Source organism: Sinocyclocheilus rhinocerous, unplaced genomic scaffold (genome assembly GCF_001515625.1).
Source record: "Sinocyclocheilus rhinocerous isolate Xijiao unplaced genomic scaffold, SAMN03320098_v1.1 scaffold1164, whole genome shotgun sequence".
Taxonomy (NCBI): domain Eukaryota; kingdom Metazoa; phylum Chordata; class Actinopteri; order Cypriniformes; family Cyprinidae; genus Sinocyclocheilus; species Sinocyclocheilus rhinocerous.
In genome coordinates this window covers 149,082-173,349 of record NW_015643253.1, presented here as the reverse complement: position 1 = coordinate 173,349, position 24,268 = coordinate 149,082, and the positions used below count along the sequence as shown (strand labels likewise).

The window sequence follows — 24,268 nt, the reverse complement described above, 5'->3', positions numbered from 1 at the left end:
CTGCTCAATAAAATACCTTAATTTACTAGTAATAACATTCTCTTTCTCCTTCGTAAAACAGCAACATTTTACTTAATGCTATTTACAATAAAGATGAAGTCTGTTATTTTTTTTATTACTATTAAAATATGTAACTATTTAACTATAACCATTATAATATCTCAGTGTATCTATAAAAATGCAAATATTTTTATGATTTTAAAATATTTTAAATCCTTTTTGTGTATACACAAATTTATTTATTTAAATTTATAAACCTTGATACATTTTCTTTAGGATTTTAAAGAAAGCATTTAGTTGAAAAGGATTTTTTTAAATGTAAAAATCTTTAACTTTTGATCAATTTAATGCATCCTTGTTGGTTTTCTTTCCCTTCGGCTTCTTCTCTCGCTTCCAAACGCGCTCGCAGAACTCATCCACACTGTTGAGGTCTGGGTGCTCCAACAGGCTCATGAAATCCCGGTACCAGAGTTTGTGTTTAGGGGAAGGATCCTTATCGTTGGCGCCTGCTCGGAGCAGCAGCTCGCCCACGCGCTGAGCTGGGATGACCTGGAGATTAATACGCAGCAGTGGTTGAATGAAGCCATGCTCGACGGCATGGCAGTGGTACACTCCTGAAGCGGCCTGGGTTAGACTTCTGATCAGCAAACCCTGGCCCGTAAGACTCAGCCTTTCATCAATCACAATCTGACATGGAGAAAAACAGATTGAGTTTATTAACACTTTTTCATAGATTTTGACCTCAAAAATTGACCCATTAGGTCCCAGACCAGAACCTAAATGCTGAGGTTACATCTGGGGTGCAAAGAAAACTACAACACAGTTGGGGGATTTTCTTACACAGCAGGAAGGCTGAAATCTGATCATTATTACATTAACAAAATGACCGTCTGGGGTGAGGTGTAACTTACTTTAGCACTATTTTTTGCCTGATAATATGCATTTAGTTGAAAAGGATTTTTTTAAATGTAAAAATCTTTAACTTTTGATCAATTTAATGCATCCTTGTTGAATAAAAGTATTAATTTCTTTCAAAAAAACAAAAACAAAAAGGACTGACCCCCAACTTGAACAGTCATTAGTCGGTTGATTTACCTGAATAGTGCTTTCAAAACACTACTCTATTTTTTTTTAAACATCACGACACTGCAACACTGGTATAGCCAATAGTGTGAGTTTGGGACGGTGCTATCTGTTTGGCCAACCAATGGAAGACTGATGTGATTCAATGTGTGTTTGGCAAAGCTAATGACACAGAAATGACATCTGTAAAATTAAGATTAGCAATGTTCTATCTGCATTCATAAAAAAATGACTGCTACATTGGATAAATTAGACAGAATAGCAGTAACCTTTAAATTTATTCAACACAGTGTTAGACTGTTAAAACCGTTAAGACTGCCAACTGATCTAATGCTTGAAGAATCTGGAAACTAACCACAGCAAGAGAACTGAGAAAAACGGTTCAAATATATTTAGTCATTTATATTCTTTGCAATGGATTTTGATCACCATGATCATGTCATTTAAGTGCATGTCTTGCTGACCTATGTTATTTGTTGAGTTTGTGTGTGTGTACCTCATGTTTACGCTCATCATTGGGTCTCTGTAGCTGCCAGTAGATTAGAGCTCTCTGAGACTTTGGGCTGCATTCCAGAAACATGCTGCTGTTCTCTACACCATACACACTTCTCTCCTCCACACTGCTGTATCCTTCCAGATCATCTAACACACACACAAGAAGGTAATGTTCAGTAATTCCCAGAGTACTGAAACAGAACGGTGTATCAGTGGCGCCTACACAAATGAAAGATTATAATGCATCAATCCTTCTCAAATGTTCAGGCACGCCGATTTCATTTGAATGTGTTGTTGATTGTATGTATTAACATTTAGTTATAGGAGGTGCAATTTTAGTAGATCACAACTACACAATATTCAATACATTAGACGACGTGTAATGAAGGTCCTTGCTGTTTTATAGAAGATCTAAGATTTTAGGCCATTTTTTCATGTATTTTTTCTTGAAGTGAGGTGACTTGCAACGATTGTGCATATCCTCATATTGGTTTAGGCAACTAATTAATTATGCCTGATCAGAAATAAAGGTATGTGAATATCCTTACCATTGTGGTGCAGATCAGAGCACTGAGAAAGAGGATCACCATTTCTGATGTCCTGACGTCTTGTTCTCCTGTTAAATGATAAAAGATTGGATTAGACGAGTGATGTGATGTAAATCTTTGCATCTTCTAAATCTAAAACACTGAAATTGACCCTAGAGTTTAGTATTTGCAACACTACTACCCTCAGGCCACGAGAGGGCACTGTTGTTTTAATCAAACAACTACATTGTACCGTATTGGCATACAGACTTAAGGATGATGTGAGATTTATATGGTAAAATACTATAGCTTTATAAAACAAGAATTCAACCATTTGTGTAAACAATGTGCCTCTGCGGCACTTTAAACATTGCCCAACACAGCAACACTGACTCATCCAGTGGGGAGGTTTGTCCCCATAATGGCAGAAAGGGAAACAATTCCATATGGTTCTGCTAAACTGCACATCACACTTTTAGGTGCACGAAGGAAGGAATGTGCTTAATGTGTTGGTGCCCTAGCTTTAATTCAGAAACATGATTCATGGAGATGTTCATTATTGAGTTCCAAACCTCAGAACCTTCATATTTCTTGTAATAACAGCTCTACACATCGTTCTCAGCTAAGAGAGTCATTCAGTCTCCATCAGAGTGTTTACAACAGTTTTGTGCCACTTTAAGAGAGCAGCTTCACCTCTTAAATGCTAACATGGGCCAAGGACTGAGCCAAGGCCGGCACTCTTATCCATTCACAACTGTATTGAAAGACTGAGAAGATTTCCTGTGTCTGACTGAAAACATTCAGGATCTGGTGTGAAGGATGGTGGTAGCTGAGGTTTAGCTGCAGTATATCTTGGGGAACGATAAGTGAAATATGAAAACTTTCTGAGATTCTCGCGTTTGAAACAGCCTCTTTGTCATTTTTCAAGATCTGTCATTTTTTTTCTTTTCCTGTTCTGTTCTTGTATTTCAGTGCATAGCTCTCTGTGTCTTCTCATTTCTGTAACATGTTTTGCTAAGGCGTGCACACACACACACACACACACACACACACACATTCCTTGACTTTGGCTGTCTCGGCACGTGCGGGAGGTGCGGTAAGGACGTCTGTTTTGCATTTCAGGCACACTGAAAATATTTGGAGTGGCGTGGACCATCCTAGTGCTGTGGACCATAAGGGTGTGTCGAGACCAAATCCATGGCCCTCTTCTTCCTCTGTGAAGGTGTAGCTGGCAAAGCATGCAAGTGTGTGTGTGTGTGTGTGCGCGCGTGTGTTTAAATATATTAACAGTGGGTACATGGCGTATTGTAAGCATGTGTTTATAGTGTGTTTAAAAACAGCCTGTATACTTGGATCCAGGTGTTTGTGATTGTCAATGCATGTGTGTTGAGATGCAGAATTTGTAGTGCACTAAACACCTAAAGAGTGAATAGTGTCATAATTTGTGTTAAAATTTCATTGACTTAAAGGGATAGTTCACCCAAAAAATGAATGTTTTGTCATTTACTCACCTAAACATTTTGAGACAAGTCTCAGTGTTTTTGTCCATACTATGAAAGTCAATGGGGTCCAAAACAACCCCACTGGACAAAATATTATTCAAAATATTTTATTTTGTGTTCCACAGAAGAAAGAAAACCCTACAGGTTTGGAATGACATGAAGGTGAATAAATAATGTCAGAACTTTTATTTTTATTTTTGGGTGAACTGTCCCTTTTAGAATATGTAATTTAATCCAGATTCCAAAATAAAATGATACCAAAATGTTAAAGAATAAAAATGTCCTCATCGTGCTTACCTCTTAGCAGTTGGAAAATATCGAGAGCACTCTGTCCCGTCCCAGGCACAATATGGATCTCTTGCCAGGCAGCACTCGGCACAGGCCTTCCCGTAGACCTCACAGCGGTGCAGGGGCATCTGGGAAATCCCTAAATCTGACCCGAGGTACAGCTGTTGCTGTTGACAGATGAACATATAAGTCTATTAGGACACGGTTTGCTCTCTGCTAATGGCTGGTGAAGAGTAATATCAAGCAGACGTACTTGTTTAGTGGAGAGCTCCATGGCAGTAATAGGTGTTGGCTCCTAGAAGGGAAAACAGAACAAGTTTAATCTCATTTTAAGATCCGAGGATATTTTTTTTGATGACATGCTGTGGCTGTGCAGACAGATTTATGGGGGAGCAATTAAATGTACTAAGGTGAAAATTATAGTTGGAGGATTTCGATTCCAATAGCAAGCAGAAACGCACAGCTCTCTGGGTAATGAACAGTTGGCACTCATACCCTGAACACCGTCATCTCTTCCAGCACCACTTCCTCCAGATCATGCCAGCTTTCCCTGGGAATGGTCACCACCTTCAGCACAGTTCCTAAATCTGATATAGGATTAGAACTTTTTAATATTCATTATTTGTACAATATTTCTTATTAATTGTAACTTTATAACTAACAGTATTTTTTTCTCTTGTGCTCCAAAAATAAATTAAAATAAAATATCATACGAGTTAAAATGACATGAAGGTAAATAAAAAAATTAAAATTTTTAATTTTGTGCGAAACTCTTCAAAATAAAGGTTCTAAAAGGAGGTTTTTGAATAATTTTTGGTTTTCCAAAGAATCTTTCTATGAACAGTTCTTTTTTTTTCTTAGTGTGAAGGACATTTTAATATACTAAAAAAACTTTTTCCATTATAAAAACCTTTTGTTTAATGGAAAGATTACACGGATGGTAAAGGTTCTTCATGGAACCACAGATGACAATAAAAAAAGAGTGTGGGGAAACTTCCAAGGGGGGCTCAAGATGACTTAAAATAAGACAAAACAACCATTAAATAAGCTAGAACAGTTAAAAATCAAGATATTCCTTATTTTATTGACCCACCAACAACTGTTTTTTCAACAAAGAACCAGAATTTCCACAGTCTTAGGAAAACCTGGATATATGTGGGAATTTTAAAAGTGTGATTTCCAGAACTGGAAAACTCAAGTAAAAAAAATCCATATTCTTATCCAGTAAATCACAAGCAACTGGAAAAGTCATAGGGCCTTCGAATATTGTTGTAGAGGATAAGTCAAAAAGATTGTGAACAGCGGCTTTAAGAAGTGTTAAGAGTGGAGTGATTTCTTAGCTTAAGGCTTTGTTTTGTTTATACAGCAGTTATATTTCTGTACTGACGTGTTGGTTGGTTTTACTAACCTGTGCCGACGAACATGACATCGTACTGGCCATCTTCAGCTTCCACACGATCCACCACCAGCTGAGTGAACTGGTACTCCACGTTCGTGCGCACCACGATGGGCTTCCCACCCATCGGTTGCATGGGGTTATACATGGCTGGGTGCAGGCGTGCAAATGTGATAACATCATCAGGAAGGTCTTTGGTGGAATCAAAGCCTCCGAAAGTTTTGCTGGGACACTATGGCAGGTAAAGGAGGGGAGATTAAGGGTTAAACATTCTCAGTGATGCACAGGTTCAAGTTTCAGTGTTGCATTCTGAATAATATAGTGTGGTTTTAGTTATTTTAGTATGCATTCAAAGTAATGTAGTAATGTATTTTTGCAAGGATGACTTTTTTAGACAAATTCTGTTAAAGGTGCAGGCAAACAGTTAGGCCAATAAAGAACAGTGTATTACGTTTTGGAAGAATGCTGCAATAAATGCAATGATTTATTTGAATAAAAGTGCACAGATATGAAGCTGTAGTTTGTCAGTTTTGTGTTAATGCCAAATATATTGGCCAGTACTCACTGTGCCAGGACGGGGGTATGGCACTCTGCCCTGGAAGGGAACCCACTGGTAGTTTGGCCCATCCCTGTGGGCATATGGACCTAGAAATACCCTTCGGATGTCTGCCATACTATACATGCATATAGCCGATCCACGGAAGATATTACTGAGGAAAGAAGAGGGGAGAATGGAGAACACAATCATTGATAGAACACAAAATATTTTGACATTTTGTGTACATTTCCAGAAGTGTATACGTCAAAAGTAAATGATCCATTTCAATGCATTTTAATCTAACAAGAAAAATTTGGGCAGGACAAATGTTTGGATTTTCTGGACCAGGTATTGACAAAATAGACTGAAAAGTCTTTATATGACAAGTGGTTGGAAGTGAAATGAAAAACAAGAGGGCTTGGCAACGTCATCTGAGTTTTTACATTTTGATGAAAGATCATAAAGACCACTTTAAAATATGCACAAATGTATCACACACAATAAGACCAGAAATGTGTGTTAAGAAAGTTAATTTTGATTTCATGTTTACTTTAATGTGTTAGCTGATGTATAAAATTAGCATTTGTATTGCAGTGTATATGTGTGTATCCAAGCACTTATTCCCCTAAAACAGCCTTGAGACCAAACAGACTGTGGTGATCACCCCATAGCATTTGTAAAATGTTAATTAGCGAGAAAATCAATTAACCACAGGGCACATGAATAAACTAATTCCCCATCAATCAGTCAGGGTCCCAGACATAAAAATGCACACACACATACATGTGCTTACACACTCTAACACACATACCCAGATAAAGCGAGAGATAAAATACTGATCCATCACCCCAGTGTTCAGGCCTCATTAAGTGGCAATATTAAAAGCAAGTCCCTAGAATGCACTTCTATTCATCTCAGAAACGGAGCATTTAGAAAACCAATTAAAGCAGTCTAATTCTTTAAAGCCTGTAATTGAATTTTCGAGTGTTGTGTTCCCTGCATACATTAGGAAATCAGTGAGGTGGGAATGCATGAACAGGATGTGCACGGTTTGGGCGACCACTGCCTTGGCCTCGCTCGCTTTTTGACAGTGATTAATCGTGATATTTTTGTCCTCTTCCTCATCTCGTGTTTACATGCACACACGCCTCAATACACACATACAGTGTGCTCATCCATCATCTTAAAAGTCTTTTCTTCTTTTGAACATTGTTTATCTGCTTTTGTTACTGCCCCTCCCCAACACTCTGCTCCTCGCCAGCAGGCCCAGAGAAGAGGGTGTCTGGCTGGGGAGTGAGATTCAGGTTACCACCTTAATCATATTTCCTCTGAGCTGTGGTGAGCTGAAGCTGAATGGGGAAACAGGTAAGAGAGGGCAGAGACCAGAATAAGGAGAAAATTCCCATCCAGAGTGCAGCGATGTGAAGCGCCTGTCTGAGTCTAACCAGATTACTGCACTGCAAAGCTTCTAAATGGCCAAACATATTACACATCTCAAAATAACCATCGCATAAAAGAGACGAGAAAGAAGGAAGAAAGGATAGGAAAATGATGAAAGAAGAAAGCAAGGAAGGAAGGGATACAGAAAAAAGGAAAGAAAAGGAACATAGAAATTACGGAAGGAAGGCAGGAAGAAAGGAAAAAGGCAGAAAAGGAAAGAAAAACAAAAAAATATATAGGTAGGAAGAAGGAAAGGAAAGGAAAAGGGGAAAAAAGAAAGGGAAAAAGTCCTAACTTCTTATAAAATGTTTAATATGGTTAATTGTATGTATTTTAAGTATATGTGCATTACCTGGATGTAGTAAACACAGCGTAGATCACTGGGTTCTTTGGGTCTTTAGCACTCATCAGAAACACATCCTCTGGAAGGTAAATAAAGAAGCATTTGGAGTTATTAAAAGTGGATAAACACACCGTAAACTCTATTGACAGCATCTGGAATGTTGCAATGGAAGTTTATGGACCAGTTGTTGCTAGTGTGCCCCAAAAATGTCCATGTTTTTTACAGCTTGAGGGATGAGTAGAAATTATTTACAGTGGTAACTGACAGCATACCATGGATGCTGTCAACTTAACTATTTCATGCATTTTCCCACAAGATTCCTTTAAGTATGCATTTCTGACTTTATATTAAAAATAATTATGTTCATATAATTATGTTCAGACTAAACGTTCATAGACTTTACTTACGCAGTTCATCAAAATGTGTGTCTATGCCACTGAGGCCGGGAACTGAGCAAGTCAGCTTGGCTTTCAAGAAAGTTGTCCATTTGTTTACGAGACTCCTATGTCCACCCATGTCATTCTGGAGAAAATTCAAACAGATTGGCCACATGTTCATTAAAAACTTTATTTTATGTTAATACTGTGTGTCCAAATGCACAAATGCAAAATGTGCATGATTTTTGTTTCTGTACGTGATGATACCTTACACAGTTGTCCTATCCTGGAGATAGTAGCTTTGCCTGTATGTTCACCATCCATGGCGCTCTCTTTGAAGAACAGAAATATCTTGTCATCTTCAGGATTATCGCTCTCCGGGATCAGGTGTATTCCTAGAAACCTGGGGTCTGGAATACAGACAATGCATCAGAACTTCAGTTTCCATGGGACTGAAAGAAGATACAGAAGAAATTGAGTTGTTTAAATGAGCATTTTGGGAAGTTCAAACCCACAGAAATGATTGCGCACTTCATTGAATCCCTTTTAGGTATTCCAAAATGAGCCAAGACCTCAATATCGGCAGTTATGGGGGGATCACTCTTACCCAGCCATGACCGCTCTCTCTCTCTCAGAAATGAAATGTAATATGTCCCCCACCCACGTGGGCGGCACACGCATAAAGCGACATGCAGTGCTGCATTACAACGCAACAGATCCAACAGGATGTGAAGCTTAAACAGCGGAACGAACATTTACCAAAGAGCGACTCCGTTCATGCACTGTGAGTGTGTATGTGCCCGTAGAGACGCCAATGATACAGTGCCGCCCATGTCATTCAATACACTGACTGTTTCCCAAAGACATTAAATTTGTTCCAGCCTCCCAAACTTTCGAATGTTTGCTCTGTAAAGGCTGATCCTCTTTGAAGTGCAGGAAGAATAACCATCAACAGTCTGAAGATAGCGAGAGGCCCGTGTTTCTATTGATAAGGCTTGATAGAATATCCATGTGACTAATCCTCCAAACGACACTGGGTCTTTTGTGCGAGAGAGACAGCTTTCAGAGCGGGTGAAATGGAACTAACGTCCAATGTATCCGTGGTAACAGATGGCCAGGATTAAGGTGAGATAAGCGTTTTCAAAAGCACCTTTCCTCGTGAATATAGGAGGGTATTGATGGTGTGGCCGCTGAACCTGTGTGAGGACTGAAATGAGAGCCACTCGCAGGAACAGCTGAGACAGGATTAACTTCATGGGAAAATACTGACCGACTCTCCTATCTTGATATTGACCTTTTGTGTTCCATAAGTCTGCAAAAATGCAGGCGGGATGTTAGAGGAAACACTCAACACCCTAACCGAGCTAATCTCTCCTGCAGAGAGTCACAAAGAGGCTCTTTCTTTCTCTCACAGATAAGGGCACATACACACTCACGTGAAGGGATATAAACTTGTGCACACAAAAGAAAACCCATACATTTACATTTATTTCACACATTTGCTCTTGGCAGACACATGCTTAGCAAAGTAACATGTACTGTGTGATGATTTCAGGAGGCAGCTATAGGGATAGAAATTGAGTGCTAGGATGAAAATCATAAACAGTCTATAAAAACACATGGACAGACACAAATATGCAAGAATTTAAGGGGGTCTGAATACTTTCCGTACCCACTGTACATAGTGTCTTTATAAACTCCTCAAAAAAACAAACTGAGACAATATTTCAACTAGGAGTGGGCTGTCACAGTCGGGCTGATGGGCTGATGACTAATAACTTGTATAGCAGTATGGAGTAGAAGCAGAATTAACTGTTGTGCATCTCCAAGCAACACACAATAGTGGTATTTCACTGCTGAATGAATGATTCAATCACTTTTCATAAAGGCAGTCACTTAATTTGTTCCTGGATAAATCAGTGTTTCTGAACAAATTGGTTGAATAAATGACTCATTTTTTTTCAATAAGTGACTCACTCATAAAGACAGTCACTTGATTAATTCCTGATCTGATCCAAATTTTTTAACAGATCCGTTTGACTGAATGATTTAATCACCTGCTCATAAAGACAGTCACTTGATTCGTTCCTAAATAAATCATAATTGTTAAAAAAATTAGTTGAATGATTCAGTGACTCACTCATAAAGACTCACTCATTGAGCAAATCAGGTGAATGAATGATTCAGTGACTCACTCAGAGAGTCACTTGATTTATATCATGGTGTGTATTTATATCTCAATGTAAACGCTTTGCCAAAAACCCACAAAAACAGTTTACATATTCAATAACCAAGCCCTAAGTTATTCAGAATACAGCATTTTTACCATTCAGCCATCTAGAATCATGCTGCTCAGTTCTGACTGGATGATGTGACCCAAGTGTTCGGAAAATGGCGAAGTCTCGTCCCATGAAGTCTGCTGATGTTCCAGAATACAGTTCTCCATCTGACAAATAAATATGAGCATGAAATCTCCAATCAGATCACCATTAATACTGATTCTAAATCTTTAAAACCAAAACAACACCATCTCTGACTAACTCACCAATCAGGAGGGATGAGGACTGCATATTTGGATCATAGGGACTTTTCCCACGTCCATTCTCAAAGTAGTTGGCATCCAGTCTGAAGATGTTGTCCTGAGGAAAGGGATAATGAATTAACCAACCACAGCAAGGCATGAATAGTAAACGGATGAGGTAATGGAGAGATGAATGTCAAAAAGTGCCATTAGGATCTTGTTCAAGTGTCTTTCAATATTCAACAAGTAGCCAAAAAGATGCTGTTTTTGAAGAAAAACATTCATAAAATTTAAGATTTGGATCTATAAACTCACAGCAAAACAACGGCACTCAAGTTATCTTCTATTATGTTCAGTGGGCTCAAGCCATGATTCATTTGCGTGGATCAAATCATGAAATTCACTGACATTTTTCCACCATGTAAAGGCCATCTCATTTCCCACAGTTGAGGCACTTCTAAATAACACACTCGCTGCAGTGTGACGCTCTCATTTTCTACTTCACTGGGCCAAAATTGTTAACAGGGTAGACGTTAGCAGAAGATAGTCACCATTCATTTCCTTTTCTTTCCTTTAAACGTTCTGGTGAATGTGCCTTTGAGATATGTATGCGCATGAGTGCCTGAGTATGTTTTAGTGCCATTGCTTTCCTGAAACTTGACTAAAAGAATTAACTTGATCAATTATTGATATTGAGATTGTGTGTGTGTGTGTTGTGTACCTCTGCTCGCTTGCCTATCTCCAGGTAAGAACAGATAGGATGGAAAGCTCCGGTGCCACATATGTAAATATGCGTCTGGTTATACGGCTGCAGCACACGCACAAAGTTTGAGCATTCTTTCTGAAAAAGACATAACATAAAAAAATCTGTTAGCCAATCAGATAATATAAAACATGCCTATTAAAAAAATACTGTATAATATACAACATTAGATGAAAATTAGAGAAAAAAATATTATTTATTATATTTTTAATAATATAATTAATTAATAATAATAACATTTAAAAAGCCTATATTTAGTGACCAGAACTTAGATATCGAACATTAAGCAACCACCCAGAACACCTTATCAACCTACTTTTGCATAAGCAAGAACCACACAAAATTTCTTGTAAAAATGTGAAAATAGTTAGTAAATATCATAATTTCTCACTTTCAGACTCTGTAGTTCTGTATAACGCCTCTAATGCAGTTATGTTATTTTTATAATTCATGATGAAATACTGCACATACATTTTGAGAACACATCTAAATCGACACAAGATCTGTAATAAATAAGTAAATAAGACATTTAAATTCTATGTAAGCCTAATATTTAAGCTTTTAGTGTCATTAAAATGCCTTTGAGTTCCTGCCGGTTGAGTGATGACGAACCCACCTGTTTTATCCATCTCAATATCCTGTCAGCCAACTCTCATTAGCACTGAAAGTGTGTGTGTGTGTGTCTGGTTTTGATGAAAGGTAAATGTATAGCACATGTCTTAAGGCCATCTGAATGAGTTGGTGAGAGCTGATGAGTGAATTGTTTCATGTGAATGAATGCTCTTTAACTCCCTTTCAGTTGCAAGATATGCAAGGACCGGGTCTAACAATAATAAACTGACACATTATAAACACACTGCATGAACAAACACACACCTATGCGCACGCACACACCTTTCCACAGCTATTCAGAGAATAAAGCAGGCCCATCTGTGTAAACACTGATGGTCTTGGCCTGATGTGTGCCGTCTGAATGCGAGTTATCATTTAAGAGCACAGGAAAGGGTGTTGCCATCTCCGTGTGTGTTTTCACCACAAAAAGACACATACACACTCTTATACACACATGCTAAACAGAAGAATAGATAAATGCAGGCCTGTTTCCCTCGATTACATCCAGTTCAGTTTAGTTTGTACAAGCTATTTAAAGCAGATAATAAATGCTTGCATAGGGCTGAAATTTTCTGGCAACATGTTTGGTTTTCTTATAAATCCAATGACCTCAATCACCTGCAACAGCCAATCAGATCACTTCCTCACACATATGTGTGACCCATCTTGGTCAACCTACACAAAGGCACTTTAGTGTGCTGAAGTAATGGCTTTTCCAAGCTAAAGGAAATGTGTGTATTCCTAACATAATCATTCCACGTGTGCTATAAAATTCACCCCCTCCTGCACCAGGCAAAATTTTTTACATTTCCCATGGCCGTTATTGTTTTTAAGGTCCTTGCCTGCTCCGATAGAGCCAAGCGTGGTGTTCACGTGAGAGAGAGGTGGCTGAACTGGCACTCTTTGGAATTTACTATGTATACAAACCTCAAGTTGTAATAACTGGGTGGTGTACTGTAATTACAGTGTAACTACTGTGTAATTAGACACATATAACCCTTCTTTTTTATCTTCAAGGTCCATAAAGAAGCGGCCAAAGCTGCGAAGCAGAAAAGTGAGTGTACCTTCATAAGAGTGAGAGATATATGATACCCTTTCAGATAAGATAAGCAAAGAGTGTTGGGGATTACGATTTAGACACATCTGTAATTATGTACAATACTAACAACACAGTAGTGACTAATTTCAGTCACACACGAGTGAAGTCATGAAAAGATAATAACAGTATAGAGCTTGTCAATGTCAAAACTAATGCACAGTTTTTAAAAAGGGCAGCCACTGTGGATTTGCCCGCATCAATCTGGCAAATTTAAAATATTACCAGGACTTTACACGATTAGTTAACATAAATTCAATTAAAATATTCAGAACTTTACTGTAACATCAATGCAACCTATTTTAAATTCTTTATAACAGAACAGATTATTTTAAAAATAGCCATGTTGTACTGTGTCATTAGATGATGAAAAAGCTTCATTATAGTGATTTGTGTTCCCGTGGACTGGGTCCTTTTTGCCTTTTAATTAATCTTCTCGCAGCCAGCGTCATTGGCTGAAGTGTGTTACATGAAAAAAAAAAGATAACTTCAGTGAATGACTATTAAGATACAACAACAACTAAACAATAACTACAGATTAAAAACAATATAAAAATGTTGCAAAACAAGTGACTTAAAGTGTCAAAAATGTGAATGCAGCAGCAAAGCAAATCAGCAAATAAAAAAACTAGATAGATAGATAGATAGATAGATAGAAAATGCTGAAGTGCTATAATTATGGGAAAGTGCCAATATTTGGACATCACACTATTACAGTTGATTTATTAAACATACACTCTAAAAAATGCTGGGTTGTTTCAACCCAACTTCGGGTCAAATATGGACTAACCCAGCTGTTGGGTTAAATTTTTTAATTAAATGTTTAACTCAAAAGTTGGGTTAGTCCATATTTGACCCAAAGTTGGGTTGAAACAACCCAGCATTTTTTAGAGTGTACATATGATATTTAAAAGGGACCATTAACACAGCTAATAGCTGCACTTCACTGCACAGTGTTGTTATACAGTATACAGTTGTCAAAACTACTGTGAAAGTACAGCAACTAGTAGCCAGGAAAATACTGTAAATTAACACTAAACATTTTTTAACAGTGTTTCACTGTTATAAGTATTTATAAAGTGAAGTGAATCTCATCTTTAGATAGCTAGTCACACCAAACAACACAACCTCACTATAACTCCTTGTAAATTATGTATTTAAATATAGTATTGAGGCTTGAATGAACACAGACATGAAGTGTGCTGCTGAGATATTTAACCCTCATCGCATGAATCACCAAGAGTTTCAAATGAACAGCGAGGCAGTTGTACCAGCTGTCGTTCTGGGCTTGTTTCTGCCTCGGCTGGCCAAGGCAAATGTGAGAATGAAGAGATTTATGGTTGCAGAGAGGGAAATGCGCTGGTAATACCCTAATCACACATTCAAGCTACCTCGCTAGCAGCTTTCAACAACTGAACAAACATTTTCACAGCACGCAAACACCATTATTCTGAACTGGTGAATTTGTGTGTATGTAACGCCAAATAAACCCTTCACAGCCAGTGCCAAAAGCTATGGTTCTTTCACGATGCATGTGGTAAACATGTGATTCCAGAACCTCATTGCAATATCAGGTGACTTTATTTAAGGTTGTACGTCTCAAAAGTAGGTCTGGTGAGTTATCTGTAATAACCCTGCTCCCCTTCTGCCCCCCATCTCAGCGGGAACCCAGCCGTGAAATTACCATCAGATACAACACACACACACGTACAGAGGGAGCGAGAGCCGGGTTGATAAATAAACCATTTCTGTTTTACAGAAGGGCCAAGGGTTGCTGCTGGATCTAAACACAGAATATAAACTCTCAAGAGGAACAGAAGAGCGTGTACAGCAGCAAAACTCCATCGCTAACGGCAACCGTGATCAATCAAGCCAAAGTGCACACGCAACACCGGGCCTGAGTAATGCAGGTCACACATACACATATAGTAAAGGTTCTTTAATGAACACTTTTCTTATCATGAATCATTTTTCATGTTCATGGTGCTTTTGAAAACCATCAAGAACCATGTTAATGGTGCTTTAGAGATTAAAAAAGTTAGAAGTGTAGAAACAATTTTCACTATTTTCAACGCTAGTGAAATGGCAAGTAACTCATTAAATTAAACAGTACATTTTGAAGTAGAAAAAATGTAATAGTATTTTTTGTAAAACATTCCTCAATAATATTTGAAAAAAATCATTTTTTACAGTGGGCCCAGATGAAATCTGCAAACTTTTCAGCCATTTTTTTCTGCTGATTTTGGTAAATTCAGGGGAATATTTTTTCCATCAACAGAACTGAATGAATATTTATTTACATATTTGAATATTTATTTATACACTACCATTCAACTGTTTGTAGTCAGCAAGGTTTTTGAATTTTTTTTTTGAAAAACAAAAAACAAAAAAGTCTCTCACTAAGGCTACATTTAATTCAATAAAAATACAGTAAAACCAGTAATATTATTAAATATTATCACAATTAAATAAAACTGTTCTCTATTTTAATATATTTTAAAATGTAATTTATGTCATGGTAAAGCTACATTTTCACATGAACCTACCATTCTAATACTTAGATTTGGTGCTCAAGTAACATTTATTATTATTATTGTTATCATCATCAATGCTAAAAACAGTTGTGTTGGTTAATATTTGTGTGGAAACCATAATTTTCAAGATTCTTTTATGAACAGAAAGTTCTAAAGAAATTGAAATAGAAGACTGAAACAGAAAATTTTTTTATAAGTGAAAAAGTCTTTACTGTCACTTCTGATCAATTTTATGTGTCCTTTCTGAATAAAAGTATTAATTTCTTTCAAAAGAAAGACCCCAAACCTTTGCATGGCAGTGTAGATTTGAATATTTCTGAAGTGAGTCACATACCCTAAATATACCCAAAAGATCACTGTAGTTTGATGTAGTTTTGATTTAAAAGGAAGTTTACTTGTCGCCCCACACTTACCCCAAGGTCTTTTCCAGCCCACTTGCATTCATCGCGTTTGGAAGGTGTGGCGGGCCAGGCGATCTATAAAACAAGGAAAGAAAGAAGGTGTGAGAATGTGCGCAGAGCGAACACAATGAACTGCAAATGACTGACTAAGGCGCTCGGCATGAAACCTGGCTGTAAAATAATCAACGACTGCTGCCTGCCGTCCTTCTGCCACCTCCATCTGTGACGACGATGAAGACAGAGGATAAAAACTACCATTCGTCTTATCCCGGGAGCATGAGAGACAATCGCACATACACACACACACACACACACATATACGTAGGCCTACAAAACAGTTTTTATTCTGTTATCTTCATTTAAGATCTGCTAAGGTGTTCTGTCTGCAAAAGTAATTTGGTTAATTGCGATAATTTGCCAAGTTCTTATCTTTAAACAACGGCATTGCTGAAGTATGCATGTTTGTGTGAGTGTTCAATAAAAGCCAGTTTTAACCCTTACGAGGATCAAATATAAAGAGAATGGTCTGCAGCCTCCAGGACAAAGAAAGCATAAAAGCACGAGAAAGAAAGAGGAAATCAAAGTAATGGAATCCAGAGAGAGAAAGAAAGAGCGATTGAGACAGAGAACGAGAAGCATTACACTGCAGATATGATCAGGGAATGAAAAACAGAGGGAGGCAGGCCGAGATCAAATGGGCAGATGGAAAGAAGGAGAAAGTGAACGCAGATCTGGTTGTGCAGCTAATAAGAGCGAGATGGACGTCTCTGATTACCCTGGGTTTCTCTGACACACTTCATAAAATCCCTCACCGATCTTTCTTGCTAAATGCAGACAGAGAGAAACAGCATGAACTACAATATTTTACACAACATATTTTACTGCTAAAATGTGACATATTTCCAAGTTAAGCAGAATATTCAACTTGAAAAATGTAGGACGCAGTTCGATTTGATCATGAGTTTCCATATCAAAAATGTCCAAATTTAGTTCATGATTAACACCCTGTGCGGCCTAAGTGACATCAGCGGTAAAGGATAGCTGTTCGAGGAAGATTTTGACTAATTAATTTGAATATGAAGAATTTATTTTTTCAAATAACATGAAACAATGAATCGCTCACAATAAGACCACTAATATACATTCATTTATAGTGATGTTAAGGCAAGTGTGGTGTGTCACCTGTTTGACATCTCTGTTGATGTTGACCAGGTCAAAAGAGAAGACGTGATCCTCCGCACCAACCAGTAATCTCCCTCTCTCCTCATCCATCAGGAACGTGTCGTAACCTGAACTGTTTGCCAATCCAGTGAAAGTCACAAGATTACTGGATTCCAGCATTTCTGAAGGACAGAACAAGAAAAAGAAGGCAAACATAAGTCTAGAATGAAAAATCCATTCAAATCCATTCAAAGTTCAAAAAGAAGGTCCCACAATATAGTTATTATATATTAAATAAATAATGTTATTTATTTATTTATTTAAAATTATAGATTTAATATATTTTTAAGTAACTGTTGAAATAATAACAAAAAAAAATTGTTTGCGGTTAGCAGAAAGCTTAACAAGAAGGTCCCACATGTATTGAAGAATTTTTTTTTTTATCTCATTGTTTTATACAAATTCTATATTTTTAAACAACTACTTAAACAATTTTGAATATTATTTATAATACTTTTTAATTGTAAAATATATATATAATATTTTATATATAAATACAAATACAAATAAATATAAAAATATCTTTAAATATTTGTTTTCAGACACCTGAAGGCAATTTGAAGTTATCTGTGGCACTTTCTGCATCTTTGAGAAACTAATCATGTGTTTAGTTACAATTTCTTTAAAACCACCTTGATGGTTAGTGGACCACAACTGTATCTTTTCAACCATAGCATGAAAATTGCTGAGGAAAACACTGCATGATCGAATCACAAGGACCAAATCAAGTGTATGACCAGCTGACCCACGTAATCATTTATATGAGCTTAATAACTGAAATTGTTTGTGTGTGTGCACACACGCTGGGTTTGAGGTAGTATCAGAACGGCTCTTAAACATGTTGGTATATACAGCTTATTTAATAGGTTCTTATTGCACTTTGGCACTTACATCTACATCTCATAGTCTATATAAAGCCAGAGGGCCTGATTTAGCATTTGTTGTATAAAAACGGTGCAACGTCATAATACAAGAATCTGATCTACTAATGTAGCTTGCTGAGTACATCTTTCAACACCAGCACTAAAAGCCTCCTTTAAATTAGGGTGCGTCAATCTTATTTGCACAATAATTTTAAGTTAATCACTTGCAATGCACCCACTAAGCGACCACACACAGTTTGTTAGATTGCACAAGCAAATTACTACCGCTTTATTTGGAATCTTAGTAACTCGGGTCAGAAAAATAGCTAATCAAGTAAAAACTGCTGTTGTTATGGCAGATACAGCCAAAGAAACTATCTGCGCAACAGCACTAGACCAGACATTGTGAAAATATAATGACCTGAGACACAAAACCTGCCAAATTTGTCACTCTCCCAGTGAGCAAGGAAACAAGGTTGGATAAAAGTATAAGAGAAGGCTGAAGGGAAAGAGGAGATGAAGTGAGAATGATAAGGAAGAGGTGAAAGAGAGAAATGACTTTGGAAAAGAGCTCGCAGGAGCCACCGGCCAGAACATCTGCTCATGGGAGAGGGTGAGGTCAGCATCTCTGCAACGTTTCTGCAACACGCACACGAATCATAATCAACAGTGACACGCAAAGACTGCAGCTCCTCTCCAGAGCCCAGATCAATCCGCTCCTATAGTAGCCATCTGCGTTTCTCCCCGCTAAGATTCTGGACATCTGTGTGGTTGTGGGAGAGGGAGAGAGCGAGCAAGGGAAAGCGTTAAGGAGAAACAGACCATCCTTCCTTTGCCTGTGTCAATAACACTGCATATCAAATGTAGAACAGCGTTCCCGCAGGACCGAATGCAGAACGGGCACAGTTCAGTCTGTCCGTTCCTGCTGATTTCATTCTCTGCTTCCAACACGAGAGTTTCATTAAGCAATCACAAGCAATATCCAGATATATAAACGGATGCCAGGCCTGTCTGACAGACTCCGGCTGAGTCAGAATATTGAGTAAATTCTCTTTTATGTAAGGGAAAACGTACAGAGGGGTCACCCTGAATGGGTTTACTTAAACAATATCACATGGGAAAAAGATCTGTATCAGCAGTTCTAGAAAGACACATTTTATATTGGTTAACTTGCAAGAAATTAATACTTAAAGTGATTAAAAGTGACAGTAAAGACTTGTCATATTTTCAAAAATGTCTATTAACATATTAAATGTTCTTCTTTTTAACTTTCTATTCAAAGAAACCTGAAAAAAAAACATAAAAAAAAAAAAAAATGTTTCTGAAACAAATGAGCATATTAAGCTTTTTCCATCTCAAGTAATAAATAAAAATTTAAAATATATAAAAATAGAAAACAGCTATTTTAAATTTTAATAATATTTCATAATATTACTTTTTTTTACAGTATTTTTATCAAATAAATTTAGCCTGGGTGAGCATAAGAGACTTCTTTTGAAAACATTAAATATTTTACCAACCCCAAACTTCTGAAAGGTAGTGTACTTGGCAAACAAATAACCAGAGGTTGCAGAGTGACACAAGAGATATGGAACTAAGAAATTGATTCTCTGGGTCAGCAATCTATAATAAAGGTTGCTAAACTTTGTACAAAAATATTTGACAGCAGAATGTCACAACTGACAAATCAAAATCAAGTATCCCAGAGAAATGTTTAATTAATGCCAAGCGAACTTCTGTAAGATACAAAGCACTGCATATTCAGAAAACTATACTAGTGCTTTGAAGAACCCAGAACCCATTCAACTGTTATGAAGAGCCAATAATGTAACATGAAGAACTTTATAACATTAAGAACCATATCATAACCGACTCAAGAAACCATAAAGTAAATCATGGTTCTTCTATAGAAGAACCACCATTAAAGAATGTAAAGGAAAGTAGTTTGAAAACATAAGTCATTCATTTTGCAATTCTTCCCAGTGCTGCTATGTGTCTAACACTTTTAAGAAGAAATATTAATAGTCAAAAGTAGCTTATATTCAGGAAATAAAAGAAAGTCACACTGATCCCCGCTTGCCAGACTCCAAGGGAGGCCTGAGAGAACATAAGAGGACATCCTAGAAGTCTCTTCATTTCATCTTTCTTTTTTACCCTCTCCCCTGACTCATTATTCTCACTCATCTAGTCTTTGCATCGCTTCATGTGCCAAATATTCTTATTCTTAGCCTCCTTTTTCTCTGTCAGTGTCTGTAATACTGCCGTTACGTGAACTTCTCCAACGCTTCACTTTCCTGCCATTCTGGCTCAAGATCTGACGGCCGTGTCTGGCAGTTTCACTATTCCCCTGCTCAAAGTGAATGACTGGTGCTTGAACTCTGAAGACCAGGCTTTTTTTTCTTCTTAAAATGCTGCCTTGGCAAGACCATCACAAAAGGTAGCCGTCATATGGTCCGTGATCACACATACACACACACTTTATCCGGGGGATATATCAACCTCGATAGAAGCTTCGAGTAAATGGAGTGTGAGATTTAAAAAAGGAAGCTTAACAAATGTCTCTCGCTCTTGCTCAGTCTCTCTCTGTCCCGTAGACTAATAAGTGTGCTGTCAACTCTTCATATATCATAGAATACATCATCATATATCATCATCATACACTTGATTTATACACTGCAACGTTTTCATTCATACACCTTTGTTGTACATGAAAACTAAATACCAATACTAAGCAAACCTAAAATGTTACAATTGAAAATTCTAAACTTAGAACTGAAATTCTAAATTGAAATCCTTGCTGAAAACATGCTGAGTTACAACGCAAGTTTAATTCAATAAAAAAGACTTGCAAAACTATACATTTTAAAAACTTTTAGGGAACACTATTCGCTATTAACTAGTTGCTTATCAGCATGCATATTACTAGAATACTGGCTGTAGTGTGTGTGTGTGTGTGTGTGTGTGTGTGTGTGCATATGCTGCCAGTGATACAAACATTTTATTAAAATGTAAAATATAAAATAAAAATCTAAAAATTAAATATAAAAAACTTACAACTCTGTTAAGGGGGTCTGAATACTTTCCGTACCCACTGTATGTAGAAAAATCTAAATCTAAATTATAAATTAAAGAAATGTACAAATATAAACCACTTGGCCTCACTAATCAACTAGTTGACCAATTAGGTGACACTTAAATCACTTAAAGGCCAAAAATGTAAAATAGCAGTATATCTAATATAACCCACATGACAAGAAAGAACCAACCTGTACTGTTTTACGAGGTCAAAATAAGTAGAAAATGAATCATGCAGCAAGTCTAAGGAACAAAAAAAAAAAAAAACAGTTTTGGACTTCAGTAAGGGTGTATAGTTATGTATCTCTGCATCTGTGAGTGTGTTTGAGAGATGGGAAAATGTGTGCATGCTGTTGCCACTGTGCTTTAGCTCTGCCTCGGGCTACCAGTCGCCTCAGGAGAGCGAGGGAAGTGCTGAAAGAAGGAATAAAAAGTGAAAGAGTGCTGCAGATGGTTTTGGGCGCTACCTGTTTATTTAAGCCAGAACAATGACGCGCTTCAAAACACACGTCGTTGATCGTGACACGGTTTTGGCAAAAGTCCTCCTTCTCTCTGTTCTCTCAATGGGCTAAGTGTGTGGTTTGGTCTTGTCGGTTTTGTGCTTGAGAGAGCCTAGATTTTAGAAACAGAGATTTGCTTAACACGCTGTTTCACATATTGCTTGAAGCTCTGGGATAAGAATAAGCCTGTAGTTTCGCTTCATTTGAACTTGCTCTCGCATGCAACTGGCTGCAGGTTTTGGTAAGTTTCCCCGGTAACCGTGCTGGATCTCGGCCTTTGAGAGCTCAATCTGTTGGATTGACAGCTAGTGAAGGGCTGCTGAGAGCAGGACGACACCTGTGGGCCAACATTTGATTCCAATGACACCAACAGGAGACATAATCACTGTGTCAAATCTCTTTATACACATTAGTTTTAATAATAGATGCCTCTGTATGAACTGATTTATGTCACGGCCAACTGGCTCAAATTTCCATTCACAAAGCCAAACGGTGAGGAAAAGACTGATGTCTGTTTTTTTTTTTTTTGGCAAGATGCATGTGGCAGTTATAAAGATGAATTTGTTTAGTTTAAAGGAACAATTTCACCAAAAATGAACATTGTGTCTATTTACTCAACCTCATGTCCTTCCAAACCTGTATGACATTTTTAAGAATTTCTTGGCGACTCTTTTCCATGTAAATGAAGTCTGGGACTGTCAATCTCGACAATGACAAAAAAGCACCATAAAAATATCTTAGAAGTACACGAAAAAGTACTCCTACACAAAATTCTGAAGGTTAATGAAGCAAACAAACGATAGTTTTGTATGAGTCACAGCCCAAAATGAAAGTCTTTATTCACAAATAAATATTGACATAAGTAGTGAAAGTAGTGGTCTAATTGTTCTTCTGAGCCAAATTCTTTCCAATTCACTCAATTTTAGATTCATTTATCTGATTCACAAAAACAGTCTGAATGAATCATTCATTCACTGACTCAATGATTCAGTCACAGCATTTAACAGCCCACTGGAGGAGAAGATTATCAGTGAATAATGAATTACATTTTGGTTTGTTCATCACACAAAGTTTCTGCATGACTTTATATAGCTCATATATACTTGGAATAAAGTGTAAATGTCATATGGATAACTTTATAACACTTTTATGGTGCCTTTGTGCTATCCGTGAAGCTTGAAAGCTTTGATTTATATTCATTTTAATAGCATGTAAAAAAGTGACCATTAAACTATTCAAAATATCTGGTGTATGTGGAACCGTTTAATTACCCCTGAATCTGCTCGCGACATGATGGGTGAACCGCAGAGTGTTTAAATCTGGCTCCCAGCCACAGACCGTGCAGAGAAAGCATAGTCCACTCTCCACAGCTCCAGATGACACACAAAACACAGAGCATGTACAGAGAGTGAGAGTGACAGCCAGAGATAATGTGACATTAAAACAAATAGCTAAGAGAGGAGGTTTACAAGAGTGAAAGCGAGAGACAAAGTGCTGAAAGATACATTAGTACAGATATTTTATTCAGTTCTAGTCCTCTTAAAAGTGATGTGTTTAATTTTTTTTTTTTTTTGAGGATAAAAATACTTCTTTCTTATGACTGAGCCGACTATACTGACTTGAACTAACAGAGATACGGCCTTCAGCAGGGCTCCAGACTGACTAAAACAGTCCCAAATTCAACAAAAATTGTGAGAAAATACTTTAAAATTTAGTTGCCATTGGTGAAACACAAGATTTGTTTTTTTAATTAAAGTCATTTAAAAAAATTCCCAAAACAGCTTCAAACTTCATCATATGTTTGTTTGAATCAGACATTACTGAGTTCATAATGACTCCCTCACTTAACTGCAAGTCATTTTTCGGTAATGTACGATTCGCAAGGGATCAGAAACCGTTTCTGTGATATAGTCTACTAAACATTAGGTTTGTTTAGTATATATCTGCCAACATGTACATGACAACATGTAAAAGTATGTCACAAATTAATCTGACAGCATCAAACTGGTAAAAATTAATACTGTATTCAACTAGTAAAATCACACGTTTAAATAAATATTAAAGTAATAATAATAAAAAAACGAATAAAATAAAAATTACACTAAAAGCTAAGGTTAAAGGGATAGTTCACCCAAAAATGAAAATTACCCCATGATTTACTCACCCTTAAGCCATATCATATAATAGGTGTATATGACTTTCTTCTTTGAGACGAATAGAATGGGAGTTATATTTAAAAATGTCCTGGCTCTTCCAAGCGTTAGCTAGAGCTAAAGCTAGAGATTACCTTTTATAAAGTTTTAAATGTGGATATTTTTCTTACAATAACGCATCGATTCACTTCAGGAGGCCTTTATTAATTCCCCGGAGCCATGTGGAGCACTTTTTTATGATGGATTGGCACAGTTTATTGGACTTCTATTGGACTATTGAATATTGCCCATTCACTGCCATTATAAAGCTTGGAAGAGCAAGGACAGTTTTAAATATAACTCTGATTGTATTCGTCTGAAAGAAGAAAGTCATATACACCTAGGATGGCTTAAGGGTGAATAAATTATGGGGTAATTTTCATTTTTGGGTGAACTATCTCTTTAAAAGCTTCTAAGTAAATACTGATTGATTCTGGAATATGTCAACTAAAACATTTTTTTTTTATATATATAAGTCAATGGCTCCCTCATCTTTTTTTT

At 37.1% G+C, this 24,268-nt stretch overlaps 1 protein-coding gene across 1 annotated transcript in view; it reads right to left on the bottom strand.

Moving 5' to 3' along the window:
* sema3aa (sema domain, immunoglobulin domain (Ig), short basic domain, secreted, (semaphorin) 3Aa) overlaps window positions 1-24,268 on the bottom strand; it is a 34,244-nt gene that overhangs the window by 3,476 nt on the left and 6,500 nt on the right. The window contains exons 2-16 of the mRNA XM_016574650.1: window positions 17,099-17,259; window positions 15,929-15,991; window positions 11,232-11,351; window positions 10,535-10,628; window positions 10,316-10,435; window positions 8,257-8,399; window positions 8,020-8,134; window positions 7,622-7,691; window positions 5,857-6,001; window positions 5,304-5,523; window positions 4,391-4,482; window positions 4,149-4,190; window positions 3,905-4,062; window positions 2,127-2,194; window positions 1,580-1,725 (exon numbers count right to left, since the gene is read on the bottom strand). Of these exons, the coding sequence (XP_016430136.1) occupies window positions 1,580-1,725; window positions 2,127-2,194; window positions 3,905-4,062; window positions 4,149-4,190; window positions 4,391-4,482; window positions 5,304-5,523; window positions 5,857-6,001; window positions 7,622-7,691; window positions 8,020-8,134; window positions 8,257-8,399; window positions 10,316-10,435; window positions 10,535-10,628; window positions 11,232-11,351; window positions 15,929-15,991; window positions 17,099-17,259 (1,757 nt within the window). The remainder of the gene's footprint in view (window positions 1-1,579; window positions 1,726-2,126; window positions 2,195-3,904; window positions 4,063-4,148; window positions 4,191-4,390; window positions 4,483-5,303; window positions 5,524-5,856; window positions 6,002-7,621; window positions 7,692-8,019; window positions 8,135-8,256; window positions 8,400-10,315; window positions 10,436-10,534; window positions 10,629-11,231; window positions 11,352-15,928; window positions 15,992-17,098; window positions 17,260-24,268) is intronic.